At 47.1% G+C, this 21,869-nt stretch overlaps 2 protein-coding genes across 2 annotated transcripts in view; one reads left to right on the top strand and one right to left on the bottom strand.

Moving 5' to 3' along the window:
• Positions 1-16,635, bottom strand: part of herc2 (HECT and RLD domain containing E3 ubiquitin protein ligase 2) — a 72,806-nt gene extending 56,171 nt beyond the window's left edge. The window contains exons 1-11 of the mRNA XM_036545373.1: positions 16,565-16,635; positions 15,159-15,269; positions 10,241-10,334; positions 9,463-9,594; positions 6,476-6,698; positions 6,070-6,170; positions 4,159-4,300; positions 3,693-3,803; positions 2,837-3,008; positions 2,344-2,517; positions 530-718 (exon numbers count right to left, since the gene is read on the bottom strand). Of these exons, the coding sequence (XP_036401266.1) occupies positions 530-718; positions 2,344-2,517; positions 2,837-3,008; positions 3,693-3,803; positions 4,159-4,300; positions 6,070-6,170; positions 6,476-6,698; positions 9,463-9,594; positions 10,241-10,334; positions 15,159-15,230 (1,410 nt within the window). The 5' untranslated portion in view covers positions 15,231-15,269; positions 16,565-16,635. The remainder of the gene's footprint in view (positions 1-529; positions 719-2,343; positions 2,518-2,836; positions 3,009-3,692; positions 3,804-4,158; positions 4,301-6,069; positions 6,171-6,475; positions 6,699-9,462; positions 9,595-10,240; positions 10,335-15,158; positions 15,270-16,564) is intronic.
• A 790-nt stretch (positions 16,636-17,425) lies between these two features.
• On the top strand, positions 17,426-21,831 carry nipa1 (NIPA magnesium transporter 1). The gene is made up of 5 exons (XM_036545985.1): positions 17,426-17,718; positions 17,917-17,964; positions 18,334-18,424; positions 20,652-20,812; positions 21,270-21,831. Exons 1-5 carry the CDS (start codon positions 17,586-17,588, stop codon positions 21,776-21,778), a joined length of 942 nt encoding a protein of 313 aa, XP_036401878.1. The 5' UTR covers positions 17,426-17,585; the 3' UTR covers positions 21,779-21,831.
• Positions 21,832-21,869: the final 38 nt, after the last annotated feature.

Raw genomic sequence — 21,869 nt, 5'->3', positions numbered from 1 at the left:
ATATTAACCCCCTGCTCTGTGGATTTGAAGGGAAATGAAAACCAACCCTGTGTATCAGATTTTTTTAAGAATGTTTACATTTTTTTAAACCTAGGGGTGAAACTGAATATGTTGATTTAAACAAATATATGTCCCTGACAACAAAATGAACGAAATTATTTTTGACACTTCATGGTTCTACGTTGCTTATTCATCACATCTGTCACCCCATATTTTGGGCAAATCAGAAGTTTTTCTTTAAAATATGTATACAAGCTGACTTAGATGTGACCTATTTTCTGGTATTTTCAACCCATTACTTTTTTAATGGCAGATGAGCAGATTTAAGATATTCATTCAAAGAAACAGAGGTAGTTTACATACAGTTTGGGTGAGAAATGCATTGAGGGGAAAATATGTTTCTGAGGGGACCTGCTTTCTGTCTGGCAGTTCTCACAGCTGGATTGACGTGCTTCAGGTGGGACCCTCTGCTGTATTTAAGCGACGTGTGGGCGGTTAGCGGTGCGGTCGGCGTGTCACGGACTCTCACCAGGGTGGTGCTCTTGTAGTTCTGCGTGTAGACGGCGCCACTGCGGGACAGGATGAGGAAGCCCTTCTCAGAGCAGACGATCTGGGTGACCCCCAGGCTGGACAGGGCCTTGCACTGCACCGGCCCGTTCACATTGGCGTGGAGCTTCCAGCCCAGCAGGCCCCAGCCAATCACCTCCTGCAGGGTGCCCTGGGACGGAGGAGAGGACGTCATGTCAACACGTTGCCGTGACAACACGCTTTCTCTGGAACAGCAGCGCTAACACTGAAAGTGCTAACATTTGAACATGTTTTACTAACTGTGGCAAAAATTAAGATAATTCACACATTCAACACATATCACTTATAACTGTGAAGATTACATGTTAACAGAGCTATAAACTGGTAATATTTACTAGTGAGAGTTTTCTGCATTGTTTAACATTTTAATTGAGACAAAAGGGATCTTACGAGAGCTAGTCACAAAAAATATTATTTTGAAGTAACATAACCATCAACCAAGTCAGACCGCTGGGGATAATAACGGCCTGATCATTACTCCACACTGCTGCTACCAAACACACACCACAACCTTTTACACTACAATGCACTGTGGGGAAAAATGCTCCAAATCATCGACCGGACTAATCCTACTAGGTGGGGCTATTTATAGGGGTGGGCTGACAACTCTAAATAGCAGTGTGTTTATGAGTGAGTTCAGTTCTCTTTTACTTGATGAAAGGAGTGTTTGCATCTGGGCACGAGGCCAAGAAAAGGTTTACTGTGCATCACAAACACCACTATCTTATCAAAACGGAGCTCTTCCCGACAGCGCTTCAATCTTCGTTCATTACAATGACTACATTTTCGACTCGGGACCATAACAGAGACCAGACACGCTGGGAAGTGTTTCATTTAAGTCTGATGAATCAATGCGCAACAAACACAAAGAGCGTTCGTACTTTTAGGAGAGGGAGGGTTTGTATCCTACAGGAAAGGACAGGTGTAAATATCCACTCAGAATGGAAAAGAAGTCAAAAAGAATGTATGAATATTAGGAGGACACCCTCCACTCGTTGCTTGTGTGAGTGCACTGTTTCCTCTTCGTTAACAGTGGCTGAGTGGGTTGGGGAGCCCACTGAGAGCGTTCCTCAGGAAGGCTGGTGATCTATTAAAAACGCTCATGCATTCAGACGGCCACGCCCCTCCTCCTCTGCCCTCTGCACTCCCGTAACGCTCTGAATGTATTTTTAACGGGAATTGCCCTGAGGGCAGCAGGGAGGCGGCCGGCGGCCGGCGGGAACCAGCTGCGGCCGCGTCCGGAGGAAGAGAGGCAACGAGACCTGCTCAATTACCTGCACGTTGCCGTGGTCCTCCAGCAGCACGTAAGCACAAGGGGAGAGAACAGGGTGAGCACCAGCAACGGCAACCGGCAACACTGCCGGCAACCATTAACAGCAGCAACAACCAGCAACCAGAAACAAAAACCAGCAACAGCAACCAACAACAGCAGCAGCAAAAACCAGCGACCAGCAACAGCAACAAAAACCAGCGACAGCCACCAACAACCAGCAACAGCGACAAAAACCAGCAACAAGAAACTGACTCTTCACACTACCAAAAAGGAGTCCTTTCTGAGTTCTCTGCAACCTTAAATACTATATTGATTAACTGGGTGATTAAAGAAAGAAGAACAACAATGAACAGCATTTGTTTGTCTTGCCTGTCTTCTTAAATAGACGTGGATATATTGCTGTTGTTGTGAAAGCGCATGAATGAAGCGTTTGTGTTGCGCTCAGCCGAACGGGAAGGGGAGTGTGCTCCGTTGTTTGGTACCTTGCTTGAGGTGGGCGAGCTGCACTGCGGGGGGCTGCAGGGGGCGGCCAGGCGGTCCAGGTGCGCCATGATGACCACGGCGGTCTGCCGCAGGTCGATGGCCAGGTCGTTGTCCTGGGGCAGGGTCAGGTAGCGCAAGAGGCTCTCGTTGGGGCTCAGGGGGGCGGTGAGCACCTGGAGGTAAAGCCGGCGCACACAGCTTACAGTCACAGTGCTGCAATTTCTGCAGCCTGTACAGCTCTTCACAGTCAGAACCATAAACGCATCAGTCACGCCCTCCACAGCACTGAACACGCAGGCGGCGTGGTTTAAACACAGGAAGGGACAGAACCATAAAGTCCGTAATGCATTCAGGGTGCGACTATCAACGCACTCCCACCCACGCGCAGAGCCAGTGCGTCTTAATCTGACTGCTGTTCCTCCACATGCAATGGGCTCTGCGGCGGGCAGCGGTCGTCTCCCGGGCAGGGGAGCGGTCGCGGTCGCGGCTCACCTCGGCCTCCTCCTCGGCGCTGGGCAGGTCTTTGCTGGCATGGATGTTGTGGAAGCGCTGCAGCAGAGGCAGGAGGGGGGCGCTGGTGCCCTGGGCCGAGCGCTCGTTGTCCATCTCTCGCGTGCCACTGTCCCACAGACGCAGCAGCAGCAGCACGGCCGACAAGAGCTGACTGAGAGACACACGCACGCAAAGGGTTAATCCCGCCATACAGGAGGAGCTGAGTGTGACACACACACACACACGAAGGGTTAACCCTATATGGGACAGGTATATGACTGAGAGACACACAGCTAACCCACACAGCTAACGTCAGCGTGGGGTATCTGAGTCATGGTCAGTGTGAGCTATCAGGTCACAGGTCACAGTCAATGTGAGTGCGGTCATTACGGTCACTGTGAGTGCGGTCATTACGGTCAGTGTGAGCGCGGTCATTACGGTCAGTGTGAGCGCGGTCATTACGGTCAGTGTGAGCGCGGTCATTACGGTCAGTGTGAGCGCGGTCATTACGGTCAGTGTGAGCGCGGTTGTTACGGTCAGTGTGAGCGCGGTCGTTACGGTCAGTGTGAGCGCGGTCGTTACGGTCAGTGTGAGCGCGTTCATTACAGTCAATGTGAGTGCGGTCATTACGGTCAGTGTGAGTGCGGTCATTACGGTCACTGTGAGTGCGGTCATTACGGTCAGTGTGAGAGCGTTCATTACGGTCAGTGTGAGCGCGTTCATTACGGTCAGTGTGAGCGCGTTCATTACGGTCAGTGTGAGCGCGTTCATTACGGTCAGTGTGAGCGCGTTCATTACGGTCAGTGTGAGCGCGGTCATTACGGTCAGTGTGAGCGTGCTCATACGGGAGCCCCACCTGAGCGTGCCCCTCTGTACAGCCAGCTCCAGGAGGATAGCCAGGGCCAGGTGCTGGTCCTGCAGTGGAATGTTGCTGGGGCCTTTGGCGCTCGCGCTCCCATGGACATCTCTACACACCACAGGAAACAAACACACTTTAAATCAGTCCCATTAAAAACACGACTGCTTAGGCACCGTTCAGGGGCTGTGACGCGCTGATGGACTTTTCACCATGTGGCGGTAAAACAGTATTGCCCTTCGCTGCCAAGGGACCCACCCACTCCGTCAATCTGTGAGTGAGTTACTCGAGAGTGACAGATGGACACAACCCTTTCCAAACCTACTTTTTTCCAGTCAGACAAAATGGTTAATAATTGATATTTGCACCCATACAGCAAAAACAAATCACTGCGTTAACTGTTTGGCTGTGTAAATTTCAGTGTCGCACTCCCAGCACAGACCAGCTCTTGGGGGGGGCGACTCACGTAAGGAACTTCGTGGCTCTCTCCACCACCTCCAGCCAGACGGAGGACACCGTTCCCTCGTCGAACAGAGAGGCTTCTGGGAGGGCACGCAGGGCGTCCAGGGACTCCTGCAGGAGCTCGCTGCACAGGTCCGCGTCCTCACCTTATCCCAGGAGACACCGGGGCGAACGGCACACATTAACAAGGTCCCAAAACGCAGTCAACACAGTTGAGCAACCGTGACTTTGCAATAGTGCGATTCAGGTTCTGCCAGCTCTGTCTCTGTCTTTCTGTCTGTTCAACTTCAATTTTAAGGCACTTCACTGGCAGGACAGACAATCACTGTGTTGCCAAAGCAACAAGGTTAACAATACAGCAATTCATCAAATGTAACCATATGAATCAAAAGAAAACACATACATACAGGTTAACTTGATAACAATAATCAGCCCTACATCCAACAGTAAACTATAACTTGATCAATTACTAATTCATTAATTATTATGATTAATATATACATCTCAATGTACTATTTGAGGTGCAGCACATTTCTCTGTCTGTCTGTCTGTCTTTCGCTCTCTGTCTCTCCCCATTCCTCTCCACTGTAGCAGGGCTCGGCTCTGTTAGAGACGGGGGTGGGGGTGGGGTGGCTTTAACTCGGAGCCCGGCCGGCAGATCGCGTTACCGCACACAGACATGTAAAGAGCGCCGGACGCACTGTTCCCGCCCGTTCCCAGAGGACCACGCTCAGCACTGAGCAGGCCCTTCCACCCGCTCTCACGAGTGGACCCAGCCAGCAAGTTGGCCCAGAGTCCTCACAACATGAGAGAGACTGCCACACCAGACAGGAGACCACTTGTAACAATGCACAAATGTATTTGGTGGTTATGAATCCATAAATATGAGTGCATGTGCTTTATAAAGGAAATTGTATACATTATTCACACCCTCCTCTGTCTCTCTCTCTAATATTTATATATGTATATATACACACACACACACACAGATATAGTGACAGACACACATATCCCACAGAGACATTCCTATACGCATATATATGCATGTAAATAAACACAGAAAAAAAAAGAACCTATCTATAGGTGTGTGTAAATACAGCCATTCGTTCTCAAGGGAAACACATGACGCACGCATGTGACAGAAGAGTGCAAAATGTTTCCTCTTGGAGAGCCGTTTCATAACTGATCATAACTCCTGGCACTCCTACAGACAGCCTGCGATGCATGATGGGCCCGGGGCCGGGCGATCCGCGCACTCGCCCCACAGCTACAGAGGGGGGATTGCGAAATGCAGCCCTCTTACGTAACCCTTTGCGGACATGCACGCCATTGACCTTAGTGCGTTTGGAAACAATTTATGAATAGCGGTGCGGGTCTCGCTGACAGACGAGCAGCGCGTCTCTGTTCCGCATCCGAGCGACGCGCCAGCCCGACGCTCCTTTTAGCACAAAGGCACAGAGTCAGAAGGTCTGGGCAGAGGCTGCTCCGCTATCAAAGGTCCTGAAATCGAACCCCAGCGCTGAAACCATTCATCTATCTGAAACAAGAGAAAGCCCTCCCGTTTCACTGCTGTGAACTGACTTCTTATGCGAGCTTTGAGGATGTCGGTGCCACAGATATTCTATATCGTGACCAGATATTTGGCTCCTGCATTCCTTCCGCCTGTCCTCTGTTCTTCCTTGTTTAGAAAGTTCTGGTTGGAAATGAGATTCCAGTGCTGTCTTCATTGTTATGCCAGCCGTGGGTGTGCTATTTTAGGCCACACCCCCTCAGGAATGTTCACAGCGAATCAGAACGCACGCAGATTCAACAACAGCCTTCCAGTGTGAAGCACACGGTGCTGGATATCTGCTCCATGTATAAGGTCTCTGTGACGGTGCCTTGTCAGCAGAGGAGGGTGCTGGGAGATGCTCACCTGACCTCCACGCCCTGCGCAGAAAGGCGAAGGCGAAGGACAGCGCCGCCCTGGAGCCCACTCTCGCCAGGCCCTCCACCCCCTTCCCTGCTGGACGGGGACTGCAACGGAAACACACCCCGCCCCCCCTGCTGTTACACTCCACATCAATCATCACAACAGCACCGCCACTCCAAACAAGAGGCAACCGAAAATTTAACCTGAAAGCTCAAGACAGGTCAAACATTAACAGGTATTATAAAAAAAAATAAAGTACATTAAAAAAACAGGATACAGGAGAACAACAGTATGAAAACACCAGGCAAAACCGTGAGCCAGCACAACATTCAGTCTACATAAACCCACACTTTCGACCCTGCTCCCAGCCAATCGGCTGACGCGCTTGGGCGGCGACGGGCGGCCCTACCTCTTGTTGTCGGAGGCGGGCAGCGGCGGGCTGGGCGGGCTCTTCCAGCGCACCTTGTACTTCTCCTCCATCATGCTGTGGCTGAGCGAGATGAGGTAGCGCTCCAGGATGACCAGGCGCTGCCGCAGCCGCATGGCCGACAGCGTGCTCCTGGCCGTCTGCACGGCCAGCTTCTGCTGGTCCTCCACCAGCACCATCAGGCACTCCTTCAGCTCGCCGTCGTCTGCGGCGCAGGGGAACACCGACCCACAGACAGCACCGATTACTCTCAGAGGGAACACGCTCAGACCACAACGGTTATTCCCAAGGGAAAGGGCACAGGGAAAGGAGGACCACTGTCAGAACATACCGATTTACTGCCAGGAGAGAGGACACAGAGGGGGAAGACAACCGCTCTAAGCTAACGTAGAAGCTACCAGAAAATAAACAGATGACTACTTCATACAGTTGTGACGTCTTGCGAGAAGCACTTTGGCCACCCCTTCAACCCAAGTGCGTCACCACGATCAGAAGCAAAGGGATATTTGGCGGTGTATTAAATGCAATAAAAAGTATGCACAACGCAGGAGACTGGTCCAGATTCTGACACCCACATATATGATATGGGCATTACTTTTCATCCATATTTAAACCTGAAATGTCAACTACGCAAGTTGAAAAGGGTACAGCTGTTGCGTACTGAATGGTCTTAACAGCCACAGAAGAACTAGTCTGCAACACTTTAAGGTCACATACAGGAGAAAGTCACGCATAATCAGTACACATTAAGAAATCAATTGAAGGCATTACAGTATTATGGAGTCAAGTCAGACTAATTCAATTCTCAAATGAAATACGTCATCGTCATACATAATTGATGACCAGTGTTACTCCTTTCTTGCTTCTGAACCTCGCTCACCGCTTGCTACCTAGTAGCTGCACCGACGATGTTCAATCCACTCTTAATTGACACCCATAAATTTTTTTCTTCGCTTCATGCTACCTTTCCCGAGTCACGTAGTCGAGGTGATTGATTGGTCGTTCTTCATTCATTTTTTAGTACTGGGGTGTGTGGAACAGGAAATGTTCTGTCCGCTGAGTTATTGATTGGGTGAATGTAAGAAGTTATAGATCTCTGGCAGCCGAGTACAGAGGAACTAGACCTTAAGCATCGCTTCCATTCTCAGAGGCCAAGTGATCTCAAACTCTCACAGTTCTCATGAAATGGAGATGTAGGTAATCATACTTGTCCACTGTTGCAGCTTGCTTCCCCTGACCCTTAAAAAATTGTTCTTTGCAGCAACCACTTGCACAACGTATTTTGCCCTTTGGATTAAAGTCAACAAACAAGCAAGCAGACGCCTGCGAGTTTCTACCCGTGGGATGCAGCTGTACTCAGAACAGTGCAGGCGACCCAGGCTGACTTCGCTCCCTACGTCCCTCGCCCCGTCTCGCTGTACTGGGTGGCGCACCCTTCGCGCGAGCGAAACTGTGACCCGCCGCTCCGCTTATCTCCAGTGGCAACGGCGCGGCCACGCCCGAGCTGGCCTGTAAACAGGGCGCCCGTGACTGCTCCCGTCAGCGCTGGGGGATCTCCAGGGCCACGGCGGGGCGGGGGTTAAAAATAGCCCTCCCGCTGACAGACTGCACAGAGACTCAAGCTGCCAACGGCCCACGTGCCAGCAGGGGACCTGCAAGAGTGCCCGGAGGGGCTGGAGAGGACCTAACGGGATAACGAGATGGCAAACCCGTCCGACAGCGTGCCGGAGAACGCGCGCCCCTTGCACGGGACAACTACTCTGGCCATCTGTAAGGGATCTAGCAATCCTAGCTATTCTGCAAACCACAAGACACGTTTAATAACATTCAAAATGGGCAAAGCAAATGCACCCCTTCAACAAGCTTTGTGGAAATTCTCATGTTTCAAGACAGAGAAATGCATGAAAACTTTGTAAGAGAAATCTAAGCGGAGGACAACAGGCAAAACTGGAAAATAAACACAGCCTTCTGACAGCATAAGACTGCCATCGCCATCTAAGCACACCTTACATGAAGAAACGTGCATGCACGCACCACATATACTGCACACAGTGCTGCCTTCCCAACATGTTATTTCTGTCAGATCAGGTTCTTAAACCCAAGACTACCGGAATTCTGTGAGGTTATTTTTAGCCAATGTTCTGCATGGGAAAACATAGCCAGTGCTAACAGCAGTTGCAATTTTTAGATGACAAAACTTAGCTGTACCCAAGCCGGTTTAGCTTTCCCTGAACCGGACAAGGTGCAGACAGGCTTTCATGGGGGAAAAAAAAATACAGGCCTGACCGATTTTACTCTGACCCCAGCCTGTCACCGGGCACTCGTTTATGGGTTTAGAAAACGGGGCTATTTTCAACCTTTCGTTTTAGCATAACATTCGGACGACATTGTGGTGGAGTAAAAACAGCTTTCATTTTAAAGGCATTAAAGGGTGTTTCGCTTTTTGGGTGAAGCAGAGTTCGTTAAAATGAGTGTGAGTCGTTCAATATAAAACAAACGTTTTATCGATTTTTCTTATCACATTGGGCAGGTGGAGGGAAAAGACAATTCTCACGCCCAACTGACACACGCTCTCAGAAAAAGACCTTTTTGGTCACGTCACTGACCACTGGAAGGATCCGCCTCAGTACGTATTCAACCCAGCTCCTAGTTCAGGCCCTGGTCCTCTCATGCCTGGACTACTGTTACTCCCTCTTTCCCTTCCGCCCCATCTGTGCAATCAAGCTGCACAACTTGTCTACAATCTTCCTAAAAGTAGTCAAGTTACTCACCTCTCCACCTCACTTCATTAACTTCCTGTTATCACTCGCATCAAGTTCAAAACCTTGGTGCTGGCATTCAGGACAGTGAATGGAGGAGCCCCCTCATACCTACAGCCACTCTTTAAACCTTATGTTCCCCAGGTTCCCGGAGACCTGGGCTGGGACGTCCTGCGCCCGCAGACACCCTGCCGACCCCCACAGACCCACCTGGCTGCTGCCCCCAGTCCCACGTCTCAATGATGGAGTGGTGAACGGACGTCGACACCTCCTCCTCCTCCTTTTTCTCCTTGTCGTTGGGCTCATCCTTCTTCTGACCGCCAAAGCAGTCGGCACAGTCCTCTGCGAGAGGGAAGAAAAGACGCAGTAATGATCACGGCTGGGGGCCTCGGGTTACCAGCAAACCTTTCACCGCTGTGGATATCGCTTCGGTGCACCTTGCTACCGTCCACTGTGCGCTTTCTTTGCACTGATGTTTAAAAGGGGAAACTGTCACTAAGTGCACTGAAGGCTCTTTCAGGGCTGATGATTACTGAAAATAATTTCCTTTGCATATATCACCCTCTCACAGGGTGATTTACAGCCTGAGATTTTTAACACTTTTTAGGCATTCACATTACAATTTCATTGTCATTTAGCAGACACTCTTAACCAGAGTGACTTATATAGATTACAATTTTATCCGTTTATACAGCTGTAAATTTACTGAGGCAATTGTGAGTTAAGGACCAGCTCCTCAAAACAGTTCCTTACCATTATGCAACACCATGCAAACTGCTGCCCCTAAACTCACCTAAAGCTGTGCTGTGGGTCAGTAGGGGGGATTGGGGTCTGAAGGTACCTCCCTCTGGCCTAACTAACTTCACCAACACCTATATCTATATCAGTGGTTGCCCTGAGTCAGGGCTGCTGCTAATTGAAGGTATTTAAAAATAGTGACTGTTACTAGGACCAGAAGCAGAGCGTTGATGACGTTAGCGGGCCTCACCTGGATGGGTGGATTCCTCTCCGTTGCAGGTGATCTCCTCATCCTTCACCATCTCGTTCCACATCTCGCTCAGCCCCTCCGGGGAGAAGGCACGCTACGGGAGAGGAGGACAGGACGGCGCTGACACTCACTGACACGCTCAAGGGACAAAGCTGCGCTCGGGGCACAAAAACGGCAAACTGACAGTGCTAAAACTCACCGACACAGATCCGCTCTCCCTACACACCTTCACAAGCCAGATCCGCTCTCCCTACACACCTTCAAACGCCACATCTGCTCTCTCTGCCACCTTCACACCCAAGTCTTTCTTCCGTGCCCTCTGTCCCACTCAATCTCCCAGCAACCACGCAAATGAGAAAAGCCAAGACACATTTCTGACAGATCAGCAAATAACTCTTTCAGGCCTTATATAATTTGTCTTTCATCGCAAAGATGGAAAAGGAAACCAGAGACATTAGAGTCCATTATGCGTGATTTGCCACCAATTTTAAAATCATCAGATTCTCATTCTAATACCGGCAGGTATTAAAGGCAGTAATCGTCACAGTGCACTGCACTCGAACAGGCAGTCGTGTGTGTGTGTGTGTGTGTGTGTGTGTGTTTGTGTGTGTGTTTGTGTGAGCAGCCAGCCTACCGGGCCCCTAACACCGTGCCGAGAGGGAATGCAACACCACTCTCCCTGTGCCAAAGAGAACAATGGCTCAGGTCTGCTTCCTCTCTCCTGCAGACTTCACATGTGTTCATTCCAGCCCAGATCCAAGAAAGGAATGAACCATGTCGATGCGCGCTGGCCACCGCCGACAAAATTTAACCCACAGATTCACTTTCTTCCACTCAAACTGAGGTCAGTCCGCGTGGACTCGACTTGATTTTAGCTGTCACGATACATCAGACCTTCTGGAAAACTGACACAAGTCTCCTGTGTGGTTGGGAGCTGAGCCTGGACAAATTCACATCCGCTTCTGAAAGTACCGCTGAGTACTGCTCAATTAGTGGCTTTCGTAATCTTTAAATTAATGTGTTACTGTTTGACTGTCAGCATTACAATTTCAAGTATAGCTTTGTCCAATGCGTGATTACTGTAAGTATAGTCAGGAAGAGAACATTCTAGAGCAGCAGTTTTTACAGATATGACCATATTAATATGTGACGGGGTTGTCATGACAGCAGTGAGAAAAGTTTCCACTAACACGCATTACACTCTGTGCAGTACACCGCAACATGACCGCAACAAATATGAAAGCAGGCTCCTGTATACAAAAACAGGAACCTAAGTATCAAAAAGGGCTCAAAAATAGTAATGGAACACCGTTTTAATTTCCAGATATCCTCCACTGTGTGGTAAACAGCAGGAAGCAGGGTGCACCAGCTGAGAGGGTCACAAAAAAAAAAAAAATGCTGATTTGATTTCACATGGAATCCCAGCACTGGAATTGCCACACATTTACATTTACATTTATTCATTTGGCAGACGCTTTTATCCAAAGCGACTTACATAGGTTACAGTTCTTTACAATGTTATCCATTTATACAGCTGGATATTTACTGAGGCAACTGTGGGTTAAGTACCTTGCCCAAGGGTACAGCAGCAGTGCCCCAGTGGGGATCGAACCGGCAACCTTTCGGTTACGAGTCCTGCTCCTTAACCACTACGCTACACTGCCACCACACTGCACTCACAGTCTAACACGCAGATTGCATCAACCGCGAAACTGCTACAGAGCAGCCAAGGGTAGGGAAAAACCTCTGATCCAATTAAAACCACAACAAATCCATCAGTTTTCGCATCAAGAAACCTTTCAAGACACATTTCCTTTTCGTGCTTATCAAGGGGAAAAAAATAACACATGGAGGGGTAAATGGTAAATTCATCAGTATTATCTTGATCTTCAATGACAACATAAAGAGCTTTAATTTGAACCAAGATTAGAGGAGCCAGTTCAATACCACCGACACATAAAGTATCTGTACAGTGTGCACAGTTCTGTTCTTTCTGAACAAAGGATGACAAACAAACCTTTCGCTGATGGATGTCTTAATCGCTGTAGGTCGGCCCGAGAGGCTGTAAACGTCGTCTTGTAAAACTGACATAATAAAAGCTCTGCTAAAGAAAGCATCAGAAAGGCATCTTGTAATCAACCTGCTTCTCTTCACCTGGCCATGAATCTATGCGGCACCAAGTGCAGAGGCTCATTAGACCAACTTGAACAGGAAAACTGCACACTGATATGTATCCATCTGTAGCTCAGATCATTAGAGCAGCGCTTGCAACATAAAGGTAATGACTATTGACGGACAGACTGGAACACATGCTTTCCAAGATTCGGGTGTCAAATGTCAATATAACACGGTAAATCAAACATGACACTCGACATTCAATGCCCGTGACCAGGCCAGCGTCGCTGGCTCTCTCCAGGCCCCATTGAGACAGGTCTAATTTTGGCCACAGGCGCATCCCCGAGTCCTTGTGCAACGCTGGGTCAGATGTCTTTGAAAGCAAAACAGGCACGTGATGTCCTGGGCCCCGGCACAGTCCGAAAACAGCTGAGCCAGGCGCTGCGAGCCCCCCACCAGCGTTCGTGAGGGAAGGTATGCAAGCAGGCAGTGGGAGAGGCCCTGTGGAATTCGAGCGGCAGTCACGGTCGCGGGGGACCTGCTCTACACATGCACCACCGAGATAAACACTATCTGGCCTCCCAGCTGAGCTACGTCCACATGGCTACGAGGCTATGTGACTGTGAGGCTGTGACGCAGGCAATTAATTAGGTAATTCACCATATTCACGCATTTTCAGGGAATTAACAGTTTGTGACCAGGATATTTTCGGTAAGTTTCTCTGTTGGATGTGGCACGGCTAGAGGACACACATACACAGAATTATCTGTTCTCAGTCATACCACAGAGACATGTATCTGGGTGAGGCATTGCGGAGGAAACCGGCTACGTGTTGACAAAACACACAGACTGCTTCTTATTCATCCACATTCCTAGCCTAATTTATATCAAGATGCTAGCTGTATTCACCTAATCATCCGAAATGGAGGTTTTACAGCTGTGTCAACCTGCAAACATGTGGCATTGTACTCAAGTGCAGTGCATTTACGGTCCATTAAGACACCTGCAGTCTTTGTATAACTGCATTAAATGCAACACTCTCTCTCCAACTCCATTAATCTACACAGGCAAAAGCAGTACATGTAACTTACAGGAACTTCAGAAATGATACAAACCAAGCCAACTTGGCCTAATCTGAGAGGGTGGGTCTGCTGTGTTGAAATCGTAAGAAGTATCAGCCCACTTAATGTTCTGGCACTTAGAAGACAGGCAGTGCCTAACAAAGACAATAAACCTCAGTTAAAAGCTGCTGTCATTCTTTGCATTCGGGGCACAGAAACAAAAAAAGCTGTGTAAATCAAAACTTATACAGACATCAGAATCCGATAAAGACGAAAAGGGTGGCAACAATTGCCAATTCTACCAAAAATTGAAGAGCCATCTCTGATTATTGCTGTGGCTGTAACAGAATCATGATATCCTGTAGTTACCCAGGAAGGACCCTCCGAGTCCCAAAGCATGATACCGTGGCACTGATGGCTAACTGAAAGATACACGTCACCTGCCCTGCCCTTTGAGCAAGCGAGCGAGAATCGATTGTATCACAGGGCACGGCACGTAAGCCTTGTGACAGTGACTGACCCCAAGTCGCAGACTCGAACCGCGGTAACTCCCACTGATGGAATGGACCTCAACCTGGCAGGTACATGACGCCTTGCAAAACATTCCTCACAGCTGCTGGGTCGGGCCTTCCAGTGACACAGATGTCAGCGCAGAGCCCAACACGGTTCCGACAGAACAGCAGAGCACACACTCATGCTTTAACTCTGCCAGCACCAGCATTTGTGGAATGCCTTTAACAGGGAGGCCTGCCGCGAAAGCTCAACAACAGAGATTTTCTTGTTAATTAATTACTCAACTTCCTGGCTGAATTTGTGACAAAGCTGCTCTAACGCCGTTCAAAGGAAGGATCAACAACATGCAGAGAGCTGTTTGCCATTCATCAGATGGAGGTTCAAGGCACAATGCTACCAGGCTAAAACAGCTAATGTTGAGTTTGGGAATGCAACCTGGTTCTCCTGCTGCTGACCAGATTCTTCTCTGGGAGCTATTGACATCAGTCTACCTAAACCATAGCAGAACACCCTAAAACTCTACTGGGTGAATGAGACCCAATTCCAATTGCCCAACTGCTGAGCTTTGACTCTTGACAAAAAATGAAAAAAAATTCAATAAAGCTGAGGAGACTTTTGCCCCCACAACTATCCATGTCCCAGTCAAGTGGCTCAATGTTTGCATAACATTGCTTCAAGGCTAGCTTGCCCCACTTGTTGCTGATGCATTAATACTTAAAATAGCACTCAAAGAAAAACAAAAACACATGAATTGGGGGAGGTTATGTACCGATAAGAAATAAACAACATCCGAAAGCCATTACACCGCTGCAACTTCCCAGCACCGATGCAAGAGGCGCCATCAAATCACCCAACAAAAATGTCACACAAATATTGCGGGCACGGTGTCCTTAAAGACGCCCAAATGCCCATCTCACCTACTTACCACTCAGGCCTGAGAAGGGGCCAGAGAAAAACTGCCATGGATCTAAGCCAGGGGGGATTAGGTTCCTGCCTGATCGTCATGCCCGAATTCATGGCATGGTGATTAACCAAAGACCAGAGGACACTGCCCAATCACTGATGCCAATCAGTGACCCGCAAGGTGCATCAAGAGGCCCGAGACCAAAGGACGTGTCACACAGCTAAGTACACACTTAAACCCTCTCAGTCGGTTGCACCCTGACCTCAGGAGCTGGGAGACTGGATAAGGGAAGGGGAGGAATCGAACTCAGGAAAAACCTGCTTACCTGCAGATCTATCTTCAGCCATTTGGTGTGAAACCTCAGCTGGGCATCCAGGGAGAAGGACGGGGAAGGCATCTTTCCCTTTTTCTCGCCCGGCTGCGATCGCAGCCTGTCCTAATCACGAAAAACAGACATCATATCAACAACTGTAAGGGCACACTAAGTTACTCCAATGATAAATGACCTGCTTCGTTCCTCGCATGTGCCTACTGCTTCCAACCTGAGCAGAGCTTTTTTAATAGAATTGCCATACCAGCTTAAACAGCTGGCTTTATGTCTTGAGAGCCAAGCTTATGGCTAATTAGTTATAATGACAGAGATTATTTATTTTATTAAAGCAAGAACAATACAGAATTTACTTCTTAGAAACACAGTGAGCAAGGTACATCCTTTCAGTGTTAGCTAACGTTAGCTACCACACCTGGAAGTCCCTCTCCTCTGTACTAACCCCCTGCTAACACCTATAGCTGGCGATCAAACCACTGGAGGTTGAAAATGAAGACATGAGCTACTTGATACATAAATCGCAAGCTAACAATACCGAATACCGGCGGATTCCCCGCAAAATGGGATTCCTAGCTAACTAATGTATGTGTAGCTCTACGAGTCCTCACGTTGGGTGGATAGCTAACTAGCGAACACGATTTACATTCCATAGAGAAGGAAAAAATAAATAAATATTAGACATGGGAGGTTCCTCTACAGTCCCTGTTTTGCACTAAATTAATGTTCATCAGGTCTAGATTTTCGTTTATTATATGATGACAAATGTCTAAAAGTACACACCATATTTGCTGTCACGTTTCGATATCACTTTTGAAAATGTCCGCTTTTAATAGATATTTTCTCCGCGGACTAGCACGTACAAAACTGGTATCCTTCATTACGGGATTAAAGAGCTAGCTAGCCAATTATCATTTTTCAAGGGTCTTTTTCTATCATCGACAGCTTGTTTCGTTATCAGTGGTTTAGCTAGCAAAGCCATCCCCTACAAGATGTCGCTTATGCCAATTCCATACCTTATCAACCAATGCCGAACGTCACGGTCCGACATGGTTGTCAAGCAAAATAAATTAATAATCGCAGACAAGGGTGTTGCCGTTGTAATTTTCTAGTACACTGCACGACCCAATTGAATGGAAAGGAACAGAAATATATATATTTCTTGAATCATACTGCACATAAATTCAGCCACCATAGCTGATTGCTAGCTCGTTGGATACCTTAGCAGCTCTGCTCACTGTTGTTGATACTGCCTTGGTGCAGTTTGCTAGCTGGCTAGCTAGAACGCCACAATCTACAGATGAGGATTTTATTTTACCGTAAAACCTTCAACTTGACTGCTCCCATGCAAGTAAGTGTATTCTCTGAACTAAATTCGCTGCCTTTTAAAACAATGTTTTGCTTACCTGTTGGCTTTGAATTTTTCTATTTCTGTCTTCAGTCCTGTTACAGTTTCCAGCTCTGCTGCATTCTAATGTCATCCATGTTGAACCATGATTGACAGCCACAATATCCAAGGGGCTAAGGAGGGTAAATCAGTGACGTCAGAACTACGGCTAAAAATAGGCGGGGCAATGGGCCTCTCATTAACGATAGGTGGACGTAAGGCATAGTGGGAGGAGTCCGCTTGATTGACAGCTGGCGTAACAAGTCTGAGCACTCAGATGTTGAAGGTTGCGTTAAATAGCCTTTAATTTAGCAATATTGTGTCTGGCGTCTTGTGACTCGACAAGAGATAATTGCCGAACCCAATATTAAATGGTGGCAAACATCGCGAACCGTGCGCTGGGGGTATCACAAATGCACTGTTTTTCGCGGTATAAGAATCGGCAAACGCAGCTAAGTCGCTATTCTTAGCGATTGAGATTCGTCGCCTAACTGGTTTAGTTCTATAGTATGTCCATAATGCACGTACACATAGCAAAGCGGTTGCTGCACTGTATGTCATCTTTAACGGTTGTTAATATTAGAGGTGAACGGTATGTCTCGTGGATGAATTAGCCACACATATTTTGCCGACCTATTTCATTGGTTTGCAGCTCAACATGCCACACACAAGCATATGTCATTTTTTGCTGTGGGTATAAATAAATATTTGAAAAATACGCTTGCAAGAAGGTTTTCAATGGGAGAGACTGTCAGAGAATCTGCTGCAAATTTGCGTTTCTACAGTTGCCGAAGGAGGGCGCGCGAAGAAAAGATGGAGCGTTTTTAGCGAATGTCACAGCCCCAACTTCCGGCCGAACGAGGGGAACCAAAGAGAGAATCTTTGTTGTTACAATGAAAACAGTATGCAGTGTCATGATGTGGATAGTTTACCTTTAGTGACGTCTGTTGTAACATGCTACCAAATACATAGCAAATAATTTCCACGTTGTGGCTGTTCTGTTGGTTGCACGGAACATTTCAACTAGTTGAACAACTAAAATGACTTTGGAATCAGTTCAAACTCCATCTCAGTCTGTGGTTGTTGGAGTTACAGTAGCCGTTGTGTCCAGCTTCATAAATGGATCGACGTTTGTACTACAGAAAAAGGGCATTTTGCGTGCCCGAAAACGAGGTAGGAATACAGATGTGGCAAAGAAATCTAAGCTTTCACTGAAAATTCACCGTAACCACAGCTAGCAAACTATGGCAGTGTATTCACATTTTAAATATTGTCAGTCTCCTACTTAAGAAGAACAAATAATTAAGGTAGTCCTTTGTATCGGAGAGATGTGTCAGAACTGACACACAGCTTCACTCCTGTGCATTTTAGGTGACTCCTATTTAACAGACTGTGTGTGGTGGAGCGGCACCTTCGCAAGTGAGTACAGCGCCCTCCTTTGGCGCAGTTTTCTTGCTGTATTCGGTGGCTGAATTATAAGTTACTACAGTCAATATGTTTCAAACGTTTATTTCACACATGCATTATAGCAACTGCCATAAATGGAAATACGTTAAAAAGTAACCAGAATTATCACTAAGACCGTGGTAGCTTGTTGTACTGGCAGAAATATAGAAGAAATTGTTACGTGTGTGCGCGCGCGCCCGCGTATATACTGGTAGCAAGCGGTATTATCAAAACTTATATCACAGCACGCTGTATTAATGGATGCAATGAGGATTACAGTTCAGGTTACCAAAAGTTAAACAAGCCAGTCATTTATACATATCCTGTGGTCCTTCCAAACAGTGATCGTGGGCCAAATAGGGAATTTCTTGGCATACAATGCTGCCCCTGCTGTGGTTGTCACACCGTTAGGAGCTCTCGGCGTGCTCTTTGGGTGAGTATTGCCATTTCACCAGCACTGTATTTCTCTCCCTTTAAAAGAGCTATATTCCTCAGAGCATAGGGTCTGAACCATGAAGCCGAAATAAAACCGCACCCTCACCTCAACCCACATTTACTAAATACACCCTGAACAAGTCTACTATTTCTTATTCTCAATTTACATTTCAACATGTTCTGAACTGATTAACATGCATGCATAAAACTGAAATTATATAACTTGTATTCAGAATACAGGTCTTTCCTCACCGTCAGTGGAATGGTTTCTGCATTACCGGTGAGAGTTCACTACCACAGAACTCCTGTAGGTGGCAGCAGTGCATGACATTATGTTACATCACATTACATAACATTCATTCAGCAGATCTTATCCAGAGTGACTTCCAGAACAAGAGAATGGAAGTATATCCATATAAGTTAAACAAGTGATGTACTGTGTTTGGTGCCAAGCCATGTAGAATATGGATGGGGTATGAATTGTAAACCTGAAACAGAACTGAACCCACAAAAACACAGACTGGTGCAAATCCCAGTCGCACAGGCGTTCTTCATGTGGTTACCTGAACCAAACTGGAAGTAATTTAAAATATAATCTACATACGTGATCCTGCCTGTATATCACTGGAAAACGTTACATGGTTATATCCATGAAGGACAGAGAAAACTGTTGAGCAGCTGGATGAAATATCTGCCCGCCACTTTCACGCTTGTCAAAATGCACTGCCATGAAGCTCCGGAAACACCAAACCCAGAACAAACATGGTTGCTAGGTAATCACAGCAAAGCAGTCGTTTTACTTGCTAGCCACATAATATGAACTACATAAAGCACACATCAGAGAGAGAAAGCAAGGCATCCACTCCAGAATGCAAACAATATATTCACTGTACAGTTGTTATTTAAGAAACAACCCAACAGGATGACAAAAAGAGCATGCATTACTGGTGAATTATGGTGCAGTCCATCCTTCTTGTTAAAGTTAATCCTTGGCCTGCTTAAGTTAGCTAACAGTATCAAGACTCACCCATCTGCTTCACTACCATTATTAACTCTCATGATAAGAGCATTGGCATCCATTTTGTGTACTAGTTGCATTTGTATCCTCAACTCTGGTAACTGCTTTTTTTCCCTCCAAAATGATATGCATCACAGAGACACGATTTGAAGCAATTTAACTGATCCTTAGAGTCTAATCAACCAGGTCTGTTGTAATTCATTATTTACTGGAAGTACATAAAATCCTAAAGTAATACCCAACCCAAGCTAGAGTAAGTGTTCAATATTTACCCAAGTGACCTTTTGCCAGTACTAGTGTTTATTGCCCAGTTGGAGCTATAGGGCAGTTAAATGACAGAATTGTTTTGCACGATATTTATTGAGAAAGCTTATCAAAGTCAGAATTGTGTCATTAATTTAAACATTACATATATCTTTTTTAATAAGTAAATATGAAAACAATAACATGAATGGCAAAAATAAGGTCATTTACAGAATGTGATAGATTGCACATGTACTCATCTTAAGCACCGTTTTATAAGATTTCTGTATGTGTTTTTTGTACCTTTTAATTTTTATATTTATGTTTAAAACAGCGTGAAAAGCAGGTCAGGCCATGTAAAATCTCCAGTTCAAAAATGCAGGACCCTGACAGTCATATAATATGTACAATATTCCACGTAATCTTTGAAAAATGTTAACATTGAGCATTGTGAGATTAGAGCTGTTTTTAATCTAATTTAGCAATTGCAGTGCATCTTGTTAATTTATCAGCATGCAGAATCTAGCGGTCTTTCTTTTTATCAAAACGTAAATGACTGCATAATTTTAAAGCTCAGTACTGATAAATGATGCACACCCAAACTCTGACCAACCCCTCTAAACCCTCCCTTCAAAAACACAGGCAAGGCACACACACACATAGATTAGTGTCATTAGAACAGCGAGAACAGAAATGGAAAACAGTGGTAATTTTAGTTAGATCATTCTGATTGTATCGTTTGCATAACACAGTTACAGTGTATTTACCTACTCGACCATTTGATGTCATGTTATGACTAAATGGGACTAATGCAGCAAGTTAAAGATCTGCGACAACCAGGCAAGAAGTCGTTTTGTGTTGCCGGGAAACAGAGGTCCCATTGAAGCCTGCTGGCCCGGTGCACCTGCTCCTGTGCTTGTCTCCGCATTGTCAACATAACCACAATGCTTGCTTTGTGGCACAGGGCTGTGCTGGCCTCTCATGTTCTCCAGGAGCATCTGAATATTCTGGGGAAGCTCGGCTGCATGCTGTGCTGTGTAGGGTCCGTTGTGCTGATCATTCACGCCCCAAAGTCTGAGAACGTGACCACCCGAGCAGAGCTGGAGGAGAGGCTGGGAGATCCAGGTACGTGACGTAACGGCAGCTCAGCTTTGTAAGGTGTTTGTTTTTAACCATTTGCCTGCTGTTAGCACTGCTCATATCCTTTGTGCTGCATGCCTCTCATTATATTACACTGACTGCTGAATGACAATAATCTTATCCAGAGTGACTTACGTAGGTTAGAGTTTAACATGTTAGGCAATTCTGGGTTAAGTACCTTGCCCAAGGTTACAGCAGCAGTGCCCGGGCGGGGAATCGCACCAGCAATGTTTTCATTATTAGCCCTGCTCTTTACCACTACACTGCTGCCCTGCCTTAGCATTTAGGTTGCACATTTCATTCACAAAAAAAAAACACGCGCTATTCAGTTCAATGAGCAGTAAGGGTCCAAAGTGAGTGTAGTGTTGGAGTGTGTGATTGCGAGACGCTTTGCGTGTGGTGTGAGGGGAGCTTGTCAAAAGCTTGCCTCCCTGCTCTGCAGTGCTCCAGGCCTACATCGCGGTGGTCACGCTGCTGCTGGTTGTGCTGATCGTTTGGGTCGCCCCGGCCCACGGCTCATCCAACATCATGGTCTACATCTCCATCTGCTCCCTCCTGGGGAGCTTTACTGTGCCCAGCAGCAAGGGCCTGGGGATGGCTGCCCAGGACGTCTTCTCGGGCGGGCCTTCCAGCGACGGCGCGCTCTCCCTCTCCCTCGGCCTTCTGGGAACGCTCACAGTCAGCATCCTCATTCAGTTCACTTTCATCAACAAGGCCTTAGAGCGCTTCAGCTCCAACATGTTCGAGGCCATCTACTACGTGACTTTCACCTCCACCGTCATCCTGGCCTCGGCCATCCTCTTCAGGGAGTGGACCGCGGTGGGCGTGGCCGACTGTCTGGGCATGCTCTGTGGCCTCAGCACGGTATCCGCAGGTGTTTTCCTGCTCCGCTTCTCTCAGGAATCAACCATCACCTGGAAAGAAGCAGAAGCAAAACCTAAAGAAGACTAATAGACATTTTCAAAACTTCTCCTAAAGCCTCTGAGGACCATAAATTAATCAGTGGATATGTCCAGATATCAGGGATATTTGTAATGTTTTT

The sequence above is a fragment of the Megalops cyprinoides genome, chromosome 14 (assembly GCF_013368585.1).
Source record: "Megalops cyprinoides isolate fMegCyp1 chromosome 14, fMegCyp1.pri, whole genome shotgun sequence".
Classification (NCBI taxonomy): domain Eukaryota; kingdom Metazoa; phylum Chordata; class Actinopteri; order Elopiformes; family Megalopidae; genus Megalops; species Megalops cyprinoides.
The sequence above is the reverse complement of the archived record's forward strand: the minus strand, read 5'-3'. Positions and strand labels throughout refer to the sequence as shown.